This window comes from Thalassophryne amazonica, chromosome 2 (genome assembly GCF_902500255.1).
Source record: "Thalassophryne amazonica chromosome 2, fThaAma1.1, whole genome shotgun sequence".
Lineage (NCBI taxonomy): Eukaryota > Metazoa > Chordata > Actinopteri > Batrachoidiformes > Batrachoididae > Thalassophryne > Thalassophryne amazonica.
The window spans coordinates 159,220,071-159,240,030 of record NC_047104.1 but is presented as its reverse complement, the minus strand read 5'-3'; the positions used below and the strand labels follow the sequence as shown (position 1 = coordinate 159,240,030).

Sequence of the window (19,960 nt, the reverse complement as noted above, 5' to 3'; positions counted from 1 at the left end):
AGGGGGTGAGCAAAGCTTATAAACGCCCACCCCTTATATACATACATACATACATATATACTCATTAGCAACCCCCAGAGCAAGCACACAGGCGACAGTGGTAAGGAAAAACTCCCTCTGATGTATTGAGGAAGAAACCTCAAGCAGACCAGACTCTAAGGGGTGACCCTCTGCTTGGTCCATGATACAAACACATTTAACAACACAAACTCAAGTCCCGTCAGCATAAACATTTCTAGTGAACACTATATCTTTATCTACATACATATACATATATACACATACCTACATAGACCTGAATGAGTGATGATACATACATGTCCACACACACACACATATATGCATATATTTGTCCATAATTAAACAGTACCTATAATTCTAATCATATTTTCTTCACTGTAATACTTTGTTATAATATTCTTTTTAAATAATCTCTTGAAAATTGCTAAAGTGCCACACATTCTAATTTCTGTTGGACATTCATTTCACTTCTTCACCCCAGTCACAGACACACAAAAATCCTTTGCATTTGTTCTTACTGGTGGTTTCTTAAAAATTGCACAACCTCGTAAACTGTAACCGGATTCCCTCAATCTGAACAGATTCCGGACATGTCTCGGTAAGGCTTGGCTTTTTGCTTTAAACAAAGTTTGAATTGTGATGTAATCCACCAAATCTCTGAATTTTAATAAATTTAAAGACACAAAGAGTGAATGCGTTGGTTCACGGTAATGTTTATTTCAGATGATTCTTATAGCTCAGAAATATCTGATTAGTATTTGATTTGTAAGTTTTTCCCCACATCTCAACACAATATGTCGTGTATGGAGTTATCAAGGAGTGATATAAAGAGAGTAACCCTTTTTGTGAAAGTATGTCTTTAGTTTTATACAAAATGGCGATGGATTTTGACATTTTCGATTTGATATAATTTATATGTGATTTCCAGCTGAGTTTATCAATTATAACACCTAGGAATTTGTTCTCCGTTACTAATTCTATTTCCATATTGTTTATAGTAAGGTTTCTACATTTAGGTACTTGTTTAACCCAAATATACTACATTTAGTTTTCCCAAGGTGGAGTGACAATTTTTTAGCATCAAACCAAGCCTTAAACTTTTTCAACTCAGTCTCCACCATGTCCAGAAGCTGTTCTAGATCATCACCACTACTGAAGACAGTTGTATCATCTGCAAATAAAATGCACTTTAGTGATTACGACACCCAACCTATATCATTAATATATAAAATGAACAACAAGGGACCAAGCACAGAGCCCTGCGGCACTCCACAAGTAATTTCCCGAAGTACAGAGTAATTGAACTGAACATATTGAAACCTTCCCTGTAAATAACTTTTTATCCAGTCATATGCAAGACCTCTGATCCCATATTTTTGTAATTTAGTTAGTAATATTGCATGATTCACCATGTCAAACGCTTTCTGTAGATCAAAGAAAATGCCAGTTGTATATTGTTTTCTATCAGTTGCCGTCGCTATACTTTCAACAAAATCCATCAATGCCAGTGATGTAGTCCGAGATTTTCTGAATCCATATTGCTCATCACAAAGTATCTCATGCTTTAATAAATAGTCATGCAATCTCTTAGCAAATATTTTTTTCTAGAATTTTGGAAAATTGTGGTAGGAGTGAAATAGGTCTATAATTAGAAAAAGCATGTTTGTCACCGGTTTTAAACAAGAGTATTACTTTAGCTATTTTCATTTGAGAGGGAAATTTACCAGTACTTAATGACATATTGCAAATGTGGTTGAAAGGTTTTACTATACAATCAATAATTATTTTTAATAAAGCCAAAAAGCAAAACAAGAAGTATTACGGCTGGTTTTGCACCATTTCAGCATTTCCCCAACATTTAAACTCTGGTTTCAAACATAGAAGTTAAAACCTGACGAAGTTGGGGTGAACCCATAAAAAAAAGTCAGCAGTCCGTTGATACAAAGTTTCACAGTGTTATGAAGTGGTTAACGAAGGAACTTTCCACTCAGAATACCTTTTCCATGCAGAACATCTTTTCCAGTGTCAAGGTATGTGACTGACACCCGCACGATGATGAATCTCTGCTCTCTCACTAATAAGGACACGTTCCTGCAAATATATTTTAGCAGTAATTGGAACCCTTAAATCACAAGCTGAGTCTTACCGTGTCAGTTCAGTTACGGCTGACGAGACTGTCTCAGCTATAAATTTAAGCCCTGTGTGTGTGTGTGTGTGTGTGTGTGTGTGTGTGTGTGTGTGTGTGTGTGTGTGTGTGTGTGTGTGTGTGTGTGTGTGTGTGTGTGTGTGTGTGTGTGTGTGTGTGTGTGTGTGTGTGTGTGTGTGTGTGTGTGTGTGTGTGTGTGTGTAAATATTTATTTAGTTTTTCTGTGGACTTTAGGTGGTCGTAGTGACCATAGTGAGCGGCAAAAACAATAGACAATAACATAACAATATAAATTTGCCCAAAAGTAACTATTTTAACTGCAGTAACGCTCAAAAGTGAGAACCACAAAGCTTTAAGAAAAATGGTTAGATCAAGGCATGATTTTGATTGATCAGTAGTGGTCAAATCAAACCTGAGCCATTAAATGAGCAGGCGTGCACGGCTCTGCTTTGTTTTTATCAGCGCTGTGCTCATGGAGCGAACGGGCGTTACAGCCAGGATGCACATTTTAAAATCAGTTCAGCGTTCTGCTTTTAACACAGTAAGCTCATCACAGATCAGCAGTGTGTATCAATGACAAGCTTTTACAATTTTTGTCATATTGAAATTAATATCATCTTGAATATCTTTCAATATTTACCGTCTGTGCTCCAAATGATACCGCAGTGTGACTTTTAGGCTGCACTGCCTTATATAGAGACCTTAAAAGGTAACACAAAACAAATTAAAGATAACTTAGTTTTTGGTTCCAAATAATACATAAATTAGTTTTAGCAAAATCTGAGACAGACCCCCCCCCAAACAGACGGTAAATAAATAAAAATGGTTATTATTATGAGGTGTGCTGTGTGTGAAAAATGTCAGTTGCTCATAAACACAAAAGCTCAAGTTAAGTGATGTGTTGATTCATTATGTAATCCTGCCACAGATGTTCATGTGTAAACGGCACATTTGGCTCTGTGTCCTCAGAGATCATTCCTCGCTCCATCCTCATGACCACATTTGAGGGGACCTACTACCTGCTGTGTGCCCTTGGAGATGGTGCGCTCTTCTACTTTGGTCTGGACCTGGAAACAGGTAGGCTGCTCAGCCCAGCTAATTAACTGCAGGTTCACTGTGTAATACCTCAGTAATGCATTTTCTCTCTAAATACCCAATTTGTCTGCAGATCTCATACATATTTGGTAAACTCAAAATGGGCGTGTCTACAAGGGGGTGGAGTGGGGGGGCTAATTACAATCCATTATCAAAAAATTTGTACATTTAAAAAATAATGTTGGTTTATGAACCTGTTGTAGTTACTGTATTGTTCAGAAATACACTTGAGTTGGATTACTCACTCATCATCACTCATCTTCAACCACTTATCCAGGATCGGGTCGTGGGGGCAACAGCTCCATCAGGGGACCCCAGACTTCCCTTTCCTGGGTCACATTGACCACCTCTGACTGGGGGATCCTGAGGTGTTCCCAGGCCAGTGTGGAGATATAATCTCTCCACCTAGTCCTGGGTCTCCCCGCTGTCTCCTCACAGATGGATGTGCCTGGAACACCTCCCTAGGGAGGCGCCCAGAAGGCATCCTTACCATATGCCTGAACATCTCAGCTGGCTCCTTTCAACATGAAGGAGCAGCAGCTGTACTCCGAGCTCCCCACGGATGAAAGGCTGTATTCCCTACCTGTAGTAGGCAATTCATCGGTTTCCTGCTGAGAACCATGGCCTCAGATTTAGAGGTGCTGATCCTCATCCCAGCCGCTTCACACTCGGCTGCGAACTGACCCAGTGAGTGTTGGAGGTTACAGGCCGATGAAGCCAACAGGACCACATCATCTGCAAAAAGCAGTGATGAGACCCCGAGCCCACCAAACCAGAAACCCTCCTCCCCCCAACTACACTTCCATATCCTGTCCATGAATATCACCATTGGATTGCTTCATATTTCATTTTATTTGTACAGCAGCATTTTATTATCATCAGACCAGGCCTGCCCAAAGTTTTCACCAATCATTGTAAAAGTTATTTAAAGTAGAATTTTACAGGATCAAGTAAACTTTCTCACATTAAGGCCTGCTTGTTCCACCATTGTGCTGCTCACTGGCTTTGTCCTGGATGAAGTTTGGAAATGTTTGCATGACTCTTGATATCTACAGTCATTACGTTGCCACTGGGAGCAGCTGCCCTTGTCAGTGCCAGAAAGTGTAGTCGAGGAAGCTGTGACTGGAAACAGTTTTTCAAGTGAACATAGCATCTTATGTGTCAAAGCAAGATAATATATCTTAAAAGAAAGCAATTACCTGAAGTCGACATTTCTGCCAGGCTTCCAAATATGAGTGTTTGTCTTTCTTTGTCTTTGGCATCCGTCCGTCTCGTGAGACAGTGGGTTGTTTGCACCCTTAAGCGTTCTTGATGTGTTTCACAGCTTCTTCTGTGGCTGCACAGGCCAGTTGGCTGTACAAGTCACAGATGAAGATTGGCGCTGTTAGGTGTGTCACTTTTTCCTACGTTGGACTGTCTTTTGTCTTGAAACCTCTTGGCGTTGTTCTCAGCCCTTTTAATGTCGTCTTTGACTGCCATCCTCCAGCTGCTGCAGTCCTCAGCTAGTTCTTCCCAGGTGTGTCAGGCCTGTAGCCAGGAACTGAAAATGGAGGGTTCTTTTAATTGTTGAAAGTGGACCTTTGTTGGCAGGGGGATTTGGGGATTTTGATGTCCAAGGACACATTCTGGAGGGTTTTTTGATTACCATTTTCTCACCCCTGGTATTTGTATTGTTTTATTTTATTCTTTTGCATGTTTTCACCTTTTCTTTGCCTTTACCCCATATTGATATCACAACCTACATGTTTGTTTGATAAGATTACTATCTGTCAATCAATCAGTCAGCATTTATTTATTATAAAGCTTTACAGTAGCCAAAGTGTTTTACAGTAAAATCAAGGTGTCTTTATTACCCTGTTACCCCCTCGGGGGCAGTTTGTTGTGCAGCCAGCAGTAGAACACATTCATACATCCATAAACATAACATGATCTTAAATATGGCATGAAAACTCACCAAACGGTAAACATAATAACACAACATAAAATAATAAGAAAACCTAGTTAAAAATCACTCATGTGATAGTGTTTAAAAATCTAGTGTCAGTGGGAATAAAAGAGTTCTGGTATTGGTCTGACATCTCTTGGACATAAATCTACGACCAGACGGAAGCATTTTGAACTCGGAGTATAAGGGGTGACTGGAATCATCCAGGATGGTTCTCGCCTTCTTAATGGATCTGTTTTTACATGTAGACGGCAGGTCATTTATATTTATATGTTAGTTTAAATGAGTCAACACCCCCGAGTCACACCAACTGTCAGAACGCTCGTAGCACAGGCCGAGGGGGAGGATTAGCAGCAATCTTCCATTCCAGCTTATTAATTAATCAAAAACCCAGACAGAGCTTTAATTCATTTGAAAGCTTGACTCTTAGTCTTGTCCATCCAAGTCCCAAAAACCAGTTTTATTTGTTATTATCTATCGTCCACCTGGTCGTTACTGTGAGTTTCTCTGTGAATTTTCAGACCTTTTGTCTGACTTAGTGCTTAGCTCAGATAAGATAATTATAGTGGGCGATTTTAACATCCACACAGATGCTGAGAATGACAGCCTCAACACTGCATTTAATCTATTGTTAGACTCAGTTGGCTTTGCTCAAAATGTAAATGAGTCCACCCACCACTTTAATCATATCTTAGATCTTGTTCTGACTTATGGTATGGAAATTGATCCTGTCTCCGAGTGGGGAAAAACGGTTAGAAATGTGAACGGGTTGGCGGTGTACACGGGGCTTCTGTTTAGGGCTACGCTTCCTCCTCGCAGTCACCCAGTCGGCCTGCTTTCCCGGCTGCTTGGGATCTGCCAGAGGGAAACTAACGGCGGCTAAGCTACCTTGGTCCGCACCGACTACAGGGGCCTGGCTAGCTGTAGAATTTTCCATGGTGCAGAGCCGAGTCTCCAATTCGCCCAGCCTGGCCTCCAAAGCTACAAATAAGCTACACTTATTACAAGTACCATTACTGCTAAAGGAGGCCGAGGAATAACTAAACATTTCACACCCAGAGCAGAAAAGTGCGGGAGAGACAGGAGAAGCCGCCATGTTAAACCGGCTAAGAGCTAGTAGCTGCGCTAAGCTAGCGGATTCCTAAAGACACACAAAGTGAATAATGTGTAAATAATTTAGAGGTGATTCAGCAGAGGGAGTGCTTTAGTTAAGGCACGTGAAGATTACACTGTGAAACAAATCGTTATCTAGTTAACTAGATCAATCTAACTGCGCAGATTAAACAGCTAACAGATTCAGCAAAACACCGCTGTGCTCCGGAACAGGAAGTGATACAATACCGCAGTGAGAGCCAACCACCAGTAGAGGCAAGCAAGAATAGTCAGCTCATTGGACATTTCATTTTCCAGAGATGTAGTAGAGAAGCTTGAATCTTCGACTGGACTGGGTTGCTTGATGCGAGGACGTTTCACTTCTAACCGCAGAAGCTTCCTCAGCTAAATTTCTTGCTCTGGTAGTCTGACGTCTGTCTTGACTCTTGTAGAGAAGAATAACAGAAGCCAACAAAGCTGGAGTTTAAACCTAACAAGACCCCTCCTACTGAGAGGCAGACTGCTATTGGCTAGTGACTAAACAATAGCTCTAATTAGCACCTATTGTGCTCTAGTTAGCACCCTCCTAATGACAGGGCAGCTGTCCCCCCTAATGATGGGACTGATGCTTCTCCTGACGACTCTGCTGATGACGTGAATGACTCATTACCATGAACAAAAGACTGAAACTGCTTTGACCTGAGTACCCCATTGTAAACAGGGGACAAAGCATGTCTCAGACCCCCTCCCTGGTTAAGGCTTGGTTTCAACTGTTTCACATACAAAGCTTCCTTCACTCCCCTCTCAAACCATTTGTTTTCTCTGGCTAAGATTTTAACTTCCTTGTCCTCAAATCTGTGGTTAGTGTCGTTAAGGTGGAGATGAACTGCAGATTGAGGTCCACCGGCGCCCTCTCTGCAGTGCTGGTGTTTAAATGCCTCAGTGCAAATGATCAGTAGATCATTGCTTTGCAGTTATGTGACTTCTACTTGTCAAAAGAACCTCCCCATGACAGTTGGCTTTCCATTTACATTTAACTGTTAAAGTAACAGAACAAAATGAAAAAAAAAAACAGAACATGGTGTCTTTGAGCCTGAACATCATACAGCACAAGTATAGCTCAAAAAAACTTGAATATCATAAAAAAAATTGCTTCAAACATTTTAGTTTCTGCAATGAGTCTAAAATATGCAAAATGTTTACTTTCTCAAATACTTGACAAAAAATACTGAACTTTCCCACAATATATTTCTATTTTAAGATGCACCTTTATGGCTTAAAACTGGTTCAAACAGAACACAGGACTTCACTTTATGATCTTTATCAAGTTGTTGCAGGTTCAGAGAACAGCATCGCTGCACGTTGTTTTCCACAGGTGGTGGTGGTGTTTATTTTATAGAATTCCTTTTCTGTTAGTGTATGTCTACAGCATGACAGGCCACAGAGAGCTGCGTCCACTCTTTCTGAAGTAACATCGCTGTTGCTTTACAGTCCACAGTGACAGATGTGTCACTAATCTACAGCTAGAAGATGGCAGCTTTCAAAAACATTTCTTTAGTGTGCTGATGGTTAACCGTCACGACGCAATAGTCAGTCAATCAGTCAGTCAGTGACTGAAGGTTGAAGTCCTGACAGCAACACTGTGAACAGTGGTCTGCAAAAGGAAAGGTGCTTGTCTTAAATATTGGACAGCTTAACCCAGCATTCAGCCTGATGTTTAACGTGTCATGTCCTCTTCTGCAGGTACCCTGAGTGAACGCAAGAAGGTTACCCTTGGTACTCAGCCCACTGTGCTCAGAACCTTCCGCTCCCTGTCCACTTCCAATGTGTTTGCCTGTTCTGACAGACCCACTGTCATCTATTCCTCCAACCACAAGCTGGTGTTTTCCAATGTCAACCTCAAGGAGGTCAACTACATGTGCCCTCTCAATTCTGAAGGTTACCCCGACAGGTCAGACACCCCTATTTCAGATCAGGGACTTCATGAACAGGCAGATTTCACAGACTGTTTTGATCCTTGATCATATACATTTGTTTGTGATGGTTACACAATTAACTCTGATGGTTTTATTTTTTTGGATTACTAAAGTGTACTGACTTTAACTGCCAACCTCATGATTAATGTTGTCCTTTTTTACAGCCTGGCTCTTGCAAACAACAGCACACTGACCATCGGTACCATTGATGAGATTCAGAAACTCCATATTCGCACTGTTCCCCTTTATGAGTCTCCTAGGTCAGTTCACTTCTTAAATGTTACTTTGAACCACTACACTGACATGCGGTGAGGTTGATGGCTGGTGAGACACTGATTTCATTACAATCAGATTTCCAAACATGAACCGCACAGAGTAGCTAATTCACCGTTTGATTGACAGCAGTTAACGGGTTATGTTTAAAATCTCACATCAGCATTTTTACACATACAAACTGTAGCACACAAAAAAGCACATTTAAATAAAAAAAATACATTATTATGGTCTTACCTTTACTTATCAATGAAGTCAGTGTGCCGCTCCTTCTGAACTAAAGCATCGATGACTTGTTTGTAAAAGTTTTTCTTGTCTTCCTTCGGTTTTAAAGTCTCTCTCTTTGTGGGGATCACTGCCAGGGAAGAAAGTCGTCCTTCATCAGTCCTGTTCTGACTGTATGTTTGGAGTCTTTTCTGGCTTTGAATCTGAGCGGTCGACTGCTCGTGTTTGATGAGAAAATTCTTCAGGTCACAATATCCCATCTGAGTCCAGACATTGTCACAAGTTGAGAAAATAAGGCAGAAAAAGGCAGTTTCTTGCTGGACGTCCACACAGTCAGACTTTAGTGTGTCCCACTGCGTTTGAAAAGAGAGCGGCTCTTCTGTTGTCTGAAACAAACCTTTCAGCTCTGGTCTTTGGTCGTCCTTTAATTATTACCTCCTGCTTAGATTGAAAGTCTGGTTTAGAAAACTGTTTCAGTTTGGATGTGAAACCCTCCATTCTGAAAGTAAAGTCCAGACGAGAGGAAAAAATAAATGAACGGCTGCTCTTGTAGTTTGCTGTCACTTATTCTGCAGCTGAGGAGTTGCTGCAAGAAGAATCCCTGGGATCACTTGCACCCCCTAACATGAGGCAGGAGAACTGCGTGCCTCACCTGGTGCCTTTTTGCAGCTGTTTTGTGATCGCTCAGCACACGGAACACGTTACACACACACACACACAGCTGTTGACAAAAACACTGGACATTATGTACATCAGCTAAACTATGGAATTTAAGTTCATACAACCAAAGTGTTTGTCCATTTTAATGGAGACATACAGAGAGACAGTGAGACAGTCTGACTGCACCACATGTCAGCAGTTAGTCCAATGATTGAACAGTCCAAGGTGAGGCTCGGCCCTGACCGCACGTCACTGAACCACTAAGTAACTTTTCAGAATCATCGTCTGTACCAATATTCTGGATGAGCTTGATATTTGCTTGTGGCTTCCTCTTCTGATTTGACCTTTGAGATGGTGTTGGTTTTACTGTCCATCCTCTACATGTCTGCAGTGAACTTCGGTTCTCAGGGTTGTTGTGTTCCTTACAGGTTTTTGTTGCTTATAACAGTGAACATTCTTTCACTGCATCTAGTTACTATTTATGCTTTTCCATGGCTTTTCTCACACCTTTTTGTCTCACTGTGTTTCTATGGATACCACATCAGGCGAATCTGTTACCAGGAGGTTTCCCAGTGTTTCGGAGTGCTCTCCAGCAGAGTTGAGATTCAGGATGCAAATGGAACTACGTCTGCTGTACGGCCCAGTGCAAGCACTCAGGTACACAAAGGCTTGTTTTTACAACAGGGTTGCTGACTCATTAGTGGTTGACTGTGTATAACACTTGGGATTGTAATCCCAAATCCCCTGCGCAAATCCAAGAGATTTCAAACTACATGTCCATTTTATTTGTTTTGTTTAAAGGACATGTCACACCAAACTCATAAGTTAGATTTAGGATGTTAGTATACAGCATTCGGAACAAACAGCTACGGAGACTGTCAAAATGAGTACTCATTTTTCCGAGAGAGAGTTTATATAGCTTTGAAGAAACGGCCTACACACCTCTTTACACACCTCTCTGCAGCTTCTCTCCCCAGCTTCTCTCCCCCTGCCATCCCCTCATTACCCCATCCCCGTAGAGACGGTGCCTGCTCCCAGACTACCAATAACCAGCAAAAATCTATTTAAGCATAAAAATTCAAAAAGAAAAAATAATATAGCACCTTCAACTGCACCACAGACTAAAACAGTTAAATGTGGTCTATTAAACATTAGGTCTCTCTCTTCTAAGTCCCTGTTGGTAAATGATATAATAATTGATCAACATATTGATTTATTCTGCCTTACAGAAACCTGGTTACAGCAGGATGAATATGTTAGTTTAAATGAGTCAACACCCCCGAGTCACACTAACTGTCAGAATGCTCGTAGCACGGGCCGGGGCGGAGGATTATCAGCAATCTTCCATTCCAGCTTATTAATTAATCAAAAACCCAGACAGAGCTTTAATTCATTTGAAAGCTTGACTCTTAGTCTTGTCCATCCAAATTGGAAGTCCCAAAAACCAGTTTTATTTGTTATTATCTATCGTCCACCTGGTCGTTACTGTGAGTTTCTCTGTGAATTTTCAGACCTTTTGTCTGACTTAGTGCTTAGCTCAGATAAGATAATTATAGTGGGCGATTTTAACATCCACACAGATGCTGAGAATGACAGCCTCAATACTGCATTTAATCTATTATTAGACTCTATTGGCTTTGCTCAAAAAGTAAATGAGTCCACCCACCACTTTAATCATATCTTAGATCTTGTTCTGACTTATGGTATGGAAATAGAAGACTTAACAGTATTCCCTGAAAACTCCCTTCTGTCTGATCATTTCTTAATAACATTTACATTTACTCTGATGGACTACCCAGCAGTGGGGAATAAGTTTCATTACACTAGAAGTCTTTCAGAAAGCGCTGTAACTAGGTTTAAGGATATGATTCCTTCTTTATGTTCTCTAATGCATATACCAACACAGTGCAGAGTAGCTACCTAAACTCTGTAAGTGAGATAGAGTATCTCGTCAATAGTTTTACATCCTCATTGAAGACAACTTTGGATGCTGTAGCTCCTCTGAAAAAAGAGAGCTTTAAATCAGAAGTGCCTGACTCCGTGGTATAACTCACAAACTCGTAGCTTAAAGCAGATAACCCGTAAGTTGGAGAGGAAATGGCGTCTCACTAATTTAGAAGATCTTCACTTAGCCTGGAAAAAGAGTCTGTTGCTCTATAAAAAGCCCTCCGTAAAGCTAGGACATCTTTCTACTCATCACTAATTGAAGAAAGTAAGAACAACCCCAGGTTTCTTTTCAGCACTGTAGCCAGGCTGACAAAGAGTCAGAGCTCTATTGAGCTGAGTATTCCATTAACTTTAACTTGTAATGACTTCATGACTTTCTTTGCTAACAAAATTTTAACTATTAGAGAAAAAATTACTCATAACCATCCCAAAGACGTATCGTTATCTTTGGCTGCTTTCAGTGATGCCGGTATTTGGTTAGACTCTTTCTCTCCGATTGTTCTGTCTGAGTTATTTTCATTAGTTACTTCATCCAAACCATCAACATGTTTATTAGACCCCATTCCTACCAGGCTGCTCAAGGAAGCCCTACCATTATTTAATGCTTCGATCTTAAATATGATCAATCTATCTTTGTTAGTTGGCTATGTACCACAGGCTTTTAAGGTGGCAGTAATTAAACCATTACTTAAAAAGCCATCACTTGACCCAGCTATCATAGCTAATTATAGGCTAATCTCCAACCTTCCTTTTCTCTCAAAAATTCTTGAAAGGGTAGTTGTAAAACAGCTAACTGATCATCTGCAGAGGAATGGTCTATTTGAAGAGTTTCAGTCAGGTTTTAGAATTCATCATAGTACAGAAACAGCATTAGTGAAGGTCACAAATGATCTTCTTATGGCCTCGGACAGTGGACTCATCTCTGTGCTTGTTCTGTTAGACCTCAGTGCTGCTTTTGATACTGTTGACCATAAAATTTTATTACAGAGATTAGAGCATGTCATAGGTATTAAAGGCACTGCACTGCGGTGGTTTGAATCATATTTGTCTAATAAATTACAATTTGTTCATGTAAATGGGGAATCTTCTTCACAGACTAAAGTTAATTATGGAGTTCCACAAGGTTCTGTGCTAGGACCAATTTTATTCACTTTATACATGCTTCCCTTAGGCAGTATTATTAGACGGTATTGCTTAAATTTTCATTGTTACGCAGATGATACCCAGCTTTATCTATCCATGAAGCCAGAGGACACACACCAATTAGCTAAACTGCAGGATTGTCTTACAGACATAAAGACATGGATGACCTCTAATTTCCTGCTTTTAAACTCAGATAAACTGAAGTTATTGTACTTGGCCCCACAAATCTTAGAAACATGGTGTCTAACCAGATCCTTACTCTGGATGGCATTACCCTGACCTCTAGTAATACTGTGAGAAATCTTGGAGTCATTTTGATCAGGATATGTCATTCAAAGCGCATATTAAACAAATATGTAGGACTGCTTTTTTGCATTTACGCAATATCTGTAAAATCAGAAAGGTCTTGTCTCAGAGTGATGCTGAAAAACTAATTCATGTATTTATTTCCTCTAGGCTGGACTATTGTAATTCATTATTATCAGGTTGTCCTAAAAGTTCCCTAAAAAGCCTTCAGTTAATTCAAAATGCTGCAGCTAGAGTACTGACGGGGACTAGAAGGAGAGAGCATATTTCACCCATATTGGCCTCTCTTCATTGGCTTCCTGTTAATTCTAGAATAGAATTTAAAATTCTTCTTCTTACTTATAAGGTTTTGAATAATCAGGTCCCATCTTATCTTAGGGACCTCGTAGTACCATATCACCCCAATAGAGCGCTTCGCTCTCAGACTGCAGGCTTACTTGTAGTTCCTAGGGTTTGTAAGAGTAGAATGGGAGGCAGAGCCTTCAGCTTTCAGGCTCCTCTCCTGTGGAACCAGCTCCCAATTCAGATCAGGGAGACAGACACCCTCTCTACTTTAAGATTAGGCTTAAAACTTTCCTTTTTGCTAAAGCTTATAGTTAGGGCTGGATCAGGTGACCCTGAACCATCCCTTAGTTATGCTGCTATAGACGTAGACTGCTGGGGGGTTCCCATGATGCACTGTTTCTTTCTCTTTTTGCTCTGTATGCACCACTCTGCATTTAATCATTAGTGATCGATCTCTGCTCCCCTCCACAGCATGTCTTTTTCCTGGTTCTCTCCCTCAGCCCCAACCAGTCCCAGCAGAAGACTGCCCCTCCCTGAGCCTGGTTCTGCTGGAGGTTTCTTCCTGTTAAAAGGGAGTTTTTCCTTCCCACTGTAGCCAAGTGCTTGCTCACAGGGGGTCGTTTTGACCGTTGGGGTTTTACATAATTATTGTATGGCTTTTGCCTTACAATATAAAGTGCCTTGGGGCAACTGTTTGTTGTGATTTGGCGCTATATAAAAAAATTGATTGATTGATTGATTGATTGATACTTGAATGGAATGTAGCAGCTAACGTTAAGAACGGAGCCACATATTAATTACAAAGTTTACATTGGTGTGATGTCATGTTGTGATCCTCATTTTTAAGTGAAAAACTGTTAATTTTGAAGTAGTCACAGTAAAAGCAGCAGCTGCTTTCCACTGTGAGAAGACTTAGGCTGAATCTCAGTTCTACCCCTCGGCCCTTCCTCTTACCCCGTCCCCTCCGTTTTTTGTGGGCACGAGAGACAGAGGGGTGTCTGTTCTCTTTTTGGAGCGAGGCGGAGGGGTAGGCAGAGGGCTACAAGCCCCTCCGTTTGGAGTGAATCTGGATGCACACTCCGTTTAGAGGTGTAGGAGGAGCTTACTGCTGTCTCCACAGAAACAAAGATGGCGCCAAAAGAGCTGCACAAATGAAGCATCTTTCATTTGCACTGTTTAGAAAGTTATAATTTGCCAAAAAACTTTACAGGCAGTTGTCTATGACAGCAACGTGTCTGCTGCTGGATGCATGTTGTGTATACTGTCGTTCTGAAGAATATCGTAACTTCGCTCGTGTGCTGAGGCGTTATAATGCACATACACACGAACGCTACGATAAGACACTTTTATATCTCACAGTGGAGAAAATCATGATGAAGGATAAGCAGGTTAATTTGTATGTTCATAAATCTTTGGATAATAGCGCCCCCTGCTGTTGGATTTCAAGGTCTGTAACGTGTGTGTATTTAGTAAACAAATGGAGCCCTGAACACATTCGACTCCTAATAAGAAAATGAGGCAGAAAATGAGGAGAAGTTTCATCAATGGGAGTAAGTTGGAAAATATCTACACACACGTGTAACACATAACCTGACATCCTAACAGACTGATATTATTTGTCAAGGATATTTCTGAAGGAAATAGGGCTGTGGAAAAAAAGTGTTTTGTTTTTTTTACTAAAACACCTTTAAACAACATATAAAGAACTTCCTACTATGTATTTTAATGATAAGGTTCTATTGGTGGCCATTTTGGACACCATTCTGAATCTTAAACCTATGAATGAATTTAGTTTTGGCACAAATGAGTTTGCTGTGACCTGCAATGGTCTTCCCATTGAATCTCTGTGATATTCAAGTTGTTTATATGTTTTTTAAAGGTGTTTTAGTCAAAACCCCATTTTAGCAGCCATCTTGGATGCCATCTTGACTAACTGGCTTGAGACTAGTTTTATTTTTGGGAATATCCTGATTATGTTTTGGGGTCATCTAAAGAACCTAAAATTTGGTTTGGTTTAGTCCTGGGGGGGGGGGTGCAAAGGTAGTGGTCGTGGCTCCCCTAGTAAACGCAGCCTGTAAGAAACCATCTCTGCTAGAGGCTGAGCTTTGTGCATGCTTATAAGTGTTGTCATCGATATCAAGATCCGAAATCCAACAGATTGTCTCAAAGTAAAATAAAAATAACAAAGCCTACCAGTTCCACTGAGGAGAACAAAATACAAAAGGAAAATAAACTGAACAAGTCACTCACCCACTTGTAGAAAGATTTCCAATATTAAATATGTAATGTCCCCACCATCATTGAAGTCATCACGCATGGATCACGGGTAATCACCTCATGGAGAATAATGTCCAGATCCACTCCATCAAAGAGGTCCTGGCTGGCACCATCATGCACAGATGGCACGCGGTCGCCAACCAGAAAATAATGTGCAGACAGGTGTGTCCAGCCCACTAACCATGAGCCACAGCTGTAGGAGTGTCTTGGACACTTCCAAAAGCGCCATTTAGCTCCACCTTCGGCTCCTCATAAAGTGCTCTCACCATTCTGGCACGTTAAATAGAAAGTTCATTATCTCCTGAAAATAACATATTCTGACTTGGAGACATTCCACATGCACATTCATGGCGGCAGTAAAATAGCATCCTGCGACACAGGCAACAAAGTCACCATGTTAGGATCCAAAATCCGACAGACTCTCCAAAAATTAAGAGTTTCGGGGTGAAGTGTGTTGCCTCCGTCTGTACATCTTCTGTAAATCCAAGACACGACTTTCGAATGAAAGCTCAATAGCTTCGTTATCCGACGTAGCAGCATTCATTTCAGAAGTCTTTCAGAAAGCGCTGTAACTAGGTTTAAGGATATGATTCCTTCTTTATGTTCTCTAATGCCATATACCAACACAGTGCAGAGTAGCTACCTAAACTCTGTAAGTGAGATAGAGTATCTCGTCAATAGTTTTACATCCTCATTGAAGACAACTTTGGATGCTGTAGCTCCTCTGAAAAAGAGAGCTTTAAATCAGAAGTGTCTGACTCCGTGGTATAACTCACAAACTCGTAGCTTAAAGCAGATAACCCGTACGTTGGAGAGGAAATGGCGTCTCACTAATTTAGAAGATCTTCACTTAGCCTGGAAAAAGAGTCTGTTGCTCTATAAAAAAAAAAGCCCTCCGTAAAGCTAGGACATCTTTCTACTCATCACTAATTGAAGAAAATAAGAACAACCCCAGGTTTCTTTTCAGCACTGTAGCCAGGCTGACAAAGAGTCAGAGCTCTATTGAGCTGAGTATTCCATTAACTTTAACTAGTAATGACTTCATGACTTTCTTTGCTAACAAAATTTTAACTATTAGAGAAAAAATTACTCATAACCATCCCAAAGACGTATCGTTATCTTTGGCTGCTTTCAGTGATGCCAGTATTTGGTTAGACTCTTTCTCTCCGATTGTTCTGTCTGAGTTATTTTCATTAGTTACTTCATCCAAACCATCAACATGTTTATTAGACCCCATTCCTACCAGGCTGCTCAAGGAAGCCCTACCATTATTTAATGCTTCGATCTTAAATATGATCAATCACAATATAAAGCGCCTTGGGGCAACTGTTTGTTGTGATTTGGCGCTATATAAAAAAAATTGATTGATTGATTGATTTCACTCTGTCTGTCGGCCATCGGGATGTTTCTGCTTTTCCTAAAATGTATGTCACACACCAAGAAATACTGAGTATAAGGTTTTCCAGAAATGCACCTGCTAACTTACTGAGCAAGAGTAATAATTAGCAATAGCAATCAACGACCACTAATTATTACTGCATGTGCGTGGAGAGACTTACAATCATGAATACTTTGATGTTTGTCTAACTGGCGGCAGCTCGCTGCTGCTCACAGATTAGAGATACCGTATAAAAATTTGAAGAATTTTCAGAAACCAAACTTGTAGCGAACCGTGACTTGTGTGTACCGTGACTCCCCAAGTTGACTGTCATTGTACATAATGCTGGACGATATTTGTACAGTAAAGCTTTGAAATGATTCAAAGAAACAGTTTAAGATCTTTGAGTCTTCCAGTCTTATCTTTTTTATTTATTTATTTATTTTTGGCGGGGGGAGGGGTGCTCTTTATTTTTTAAAGTCTCTCAACTGTTCACAAACTATGACACACTGAGTGCAGCTGTAAAGTAGAGCACAGGGAGCACAGTGTGCATGGGCTGAGGCAGCTAGCAGTAAATCTCTTAACTTTTATTCCACACAAATGGTCAGTTTGTAACAGGGGTCCTTGGAGGGGGGGCACTGAGAGGACAGAACTGAAAAAAGACGGACGGTGTGCGTGCGGTACTGAAAGCAGTGAATGTGCTGTACAGCCCGAGAGTGTCTGTTGCTGAAGGGCGGCCGTCTGTGGTCTCCCTTCCAGATGGTTGGACACTGCCTCAAATGGCCACTTAGGGAACTGCAGGATTTTCCAGAAGGCTGGTCATTGGGGCTTGTACATGATAATAAATCACTAGGTGACTACTATTATATAAAAATAGAAATACTCGTCAAATCAGTAGTTACTGTATGAAACCCGTAGAATCCGTTCAGTTGAGTTTGTGAGTTTGCGTTACAGGATGATTAGTTAAAACATTTCAAAAGTCACGTTTTGATTATGTGACTTTTTCCGCTCATATTTTATCCATTGTTATTAAAAACAGTCTTAAAGTGTCATCTCGTCTTGTTCTGGTGAATCCAGTAACATCTCATCTCCCTGATCATATATCTTGTGTTCACACTGTATTGGATGCTTCCGTTCAGTGTTTGATGGGTCACCGATCACGATGACATCCACTCAGACTGTCTGTACAAACTTAGAACACTTTGTCAGATTGGTTTTTGTTTCTGTCATTTTAAATGTCATTACATTACTTAGTGATATGTAAACCAATAAGTCCTTGTAACCGTTGGCAGCACACATGCTCAGCCACTCAGGCAACTCGTTCTCTGTATTTAGTTTGAACCTTTATGCCGTGCTTGTGAGTGTGGGCTGTAGCTTCCATCTCTGAGTCTGTGTTCAGGAGCGTTTCTGTTGGAGGAACATTTCCTCAGGTACACTTTAAGTTGTCACACTGTTGTTTACAGGTCGACGGTCTGATGTCATTGTCTCCTTTTGTTGTTCCCAAAATGGTTTATGCAGAGTCCTGAGATGCTGTTAAATCCAACTTGCAGTTGTTCAGTTTTAATTAACTTTTCTTTTGTCTGTTTAATGAGGTAACATTACGTATTTAAGAAAAAAAAGTTTGACGGATTTTCCATTAATGCATTAGTCTTCAAATCAGAAAATGTGTACATTTTTTATAATAAAAAAGATTAGCTCACACAGCTGAGATCAATATCAAAGCTCACAATTTCCAGTTGCTATGGCAACACAACACTTTCAGACGAGGGTTTCCAGCTGTACAGTCGTCAAAAATAGCAACTACCAGGTCAAAAGATGGAGAGGTTTGAAATGGTAAACGGATCCGAAAGAAGTGTGCGTCAGTAGAGTTACACCTGCAGGTGGCGCTCTCTTCCATCCTTCCATTTTTGAAATGCCTCCAACTCTGACATTTTCTCTTGTAGCTCAACATTTATGCAGATTTTTCCTGAGAACAAATTAAATGATGTATGTCTAAGTGCTGGTCTTATTTGTAAGTGCTGGACAATATTACATATTTTCTAGGGCTGTAACAGTAAACAAAACCCCTGTTCAGTGTGTACTGTGGGTTTGAGTTTATGGTTTGATAAGTTTTCCGTGTGGTGGTAATGGGAAACACAACATTAAAGTGTGTGTTTTCCCTTTAAATTCACCAGGAGAGGGGGAACTTCATAACAGGGCTCAGTTACTTTCAGCTTGCATTTGAAACTCCTCAGCAACAGATTGTGGTTCCATATCCGCAGCCATGAAAACACCACAAGCTGTTGTTGATTTGTTCCGGTCTGAATTTTGTGCAAGAGGCTGCTTAAAGAGCCTTTCACACAAAGCGCCCAAATGCAGCACACATCACTTTAAAACCCATTATTTTCAATGAGAAGCGCCGCACAAATGTTGAGCTTCTCATTGCTTACGTGGCACTGCGGTGGGAGGCCGGCTGTTGGACTACTCTCACCGCTGCACACTATGACGTAGCTTTGTGCGTCCAATAGGAATGAGGCATCAGGACAAAACATAGAAGAGTGTAGAAATGTGTGTCAGACGAACATCAGATCTGCTTATTTCTACACAGCAGTTTACTAAAAAAGACCCTTACAAATGTTTTTTTAACCTCAACATTAATTTGTGATCACTGTACATTTTTAAGTTAAAACGCATTTCTTACATGTGAAACAGCTTTAAGTACAAAAAAGATTCTTTAGAAATCTTTGTCTGTAAATTAAAACCATAACTTATACCATAACTAGATAGATAAAACTATTTAAATAACTCTAAGTTATTTAAAGTTGAGTTTGCTGTTGTACAGAGCAGAAACAATTAAAAAAAACTATTGTGTAGCTTTATTTTTAAAAAATAAAAATGAATCAAACAATTTACAAATATAAAACATTCACTCAGCTCAACTGAGAGATTGATTATGCAGCTAAAGGCTAAGCTAATGTTAGCCGATAAAACTTCAGCATTCAGTGGTGCACTAACGTCATGTTTTATTTTCAGATTACTCTGTCACCTTTGACACATTTGCAGAAGCTCCTTTGCTCAAACGGGTGTGTGTATATATATCCAAAAGTGAAGAATTCCAAATTGAGTGTCTGTTCGATCACACTGGCTGCTGTTTCTCTCTCTGAATGGGTCTGTGGGTCTCTGGCCAGCCCTGCCACTTCAGCTCCGCCCGG

The 19,960-nt window shown here is 40.5% G+C and overlaps 1 protein-coding gene across 1 annotated transcript in view; it reads left to right on the top strand.

Annotated features, from left to right (window-relative positions):
• Window positions 1-19,960, top strand: part of ddb1 (damage-specific DNA binding protein 1) — a 260,804-nt gene that overhangs the window by 152,927 nt on the left and 87,917 nt on the right. Inside the window, exons 15-18 of the mRNA XM_034160167.1 lie at window positions 3,137-3,244; window positions 8,043-8,250; window positions 8,440-8,535; window positions 9,979-10,090. Coding sequence (XP_034016058.1) covers window positions 3,137-3,244; window positions 8,043-8,250; window positions 8,440-8,535; window positions 9,979-10,090 — 524 coding nt within the window. The remainder of the gene's footprint in view (window positions 1-3,136; window positions 3,245-8,042; window positions 8,251-8,439; window positions 8,536-9,978; window positions 10,091-19,960) is intronic.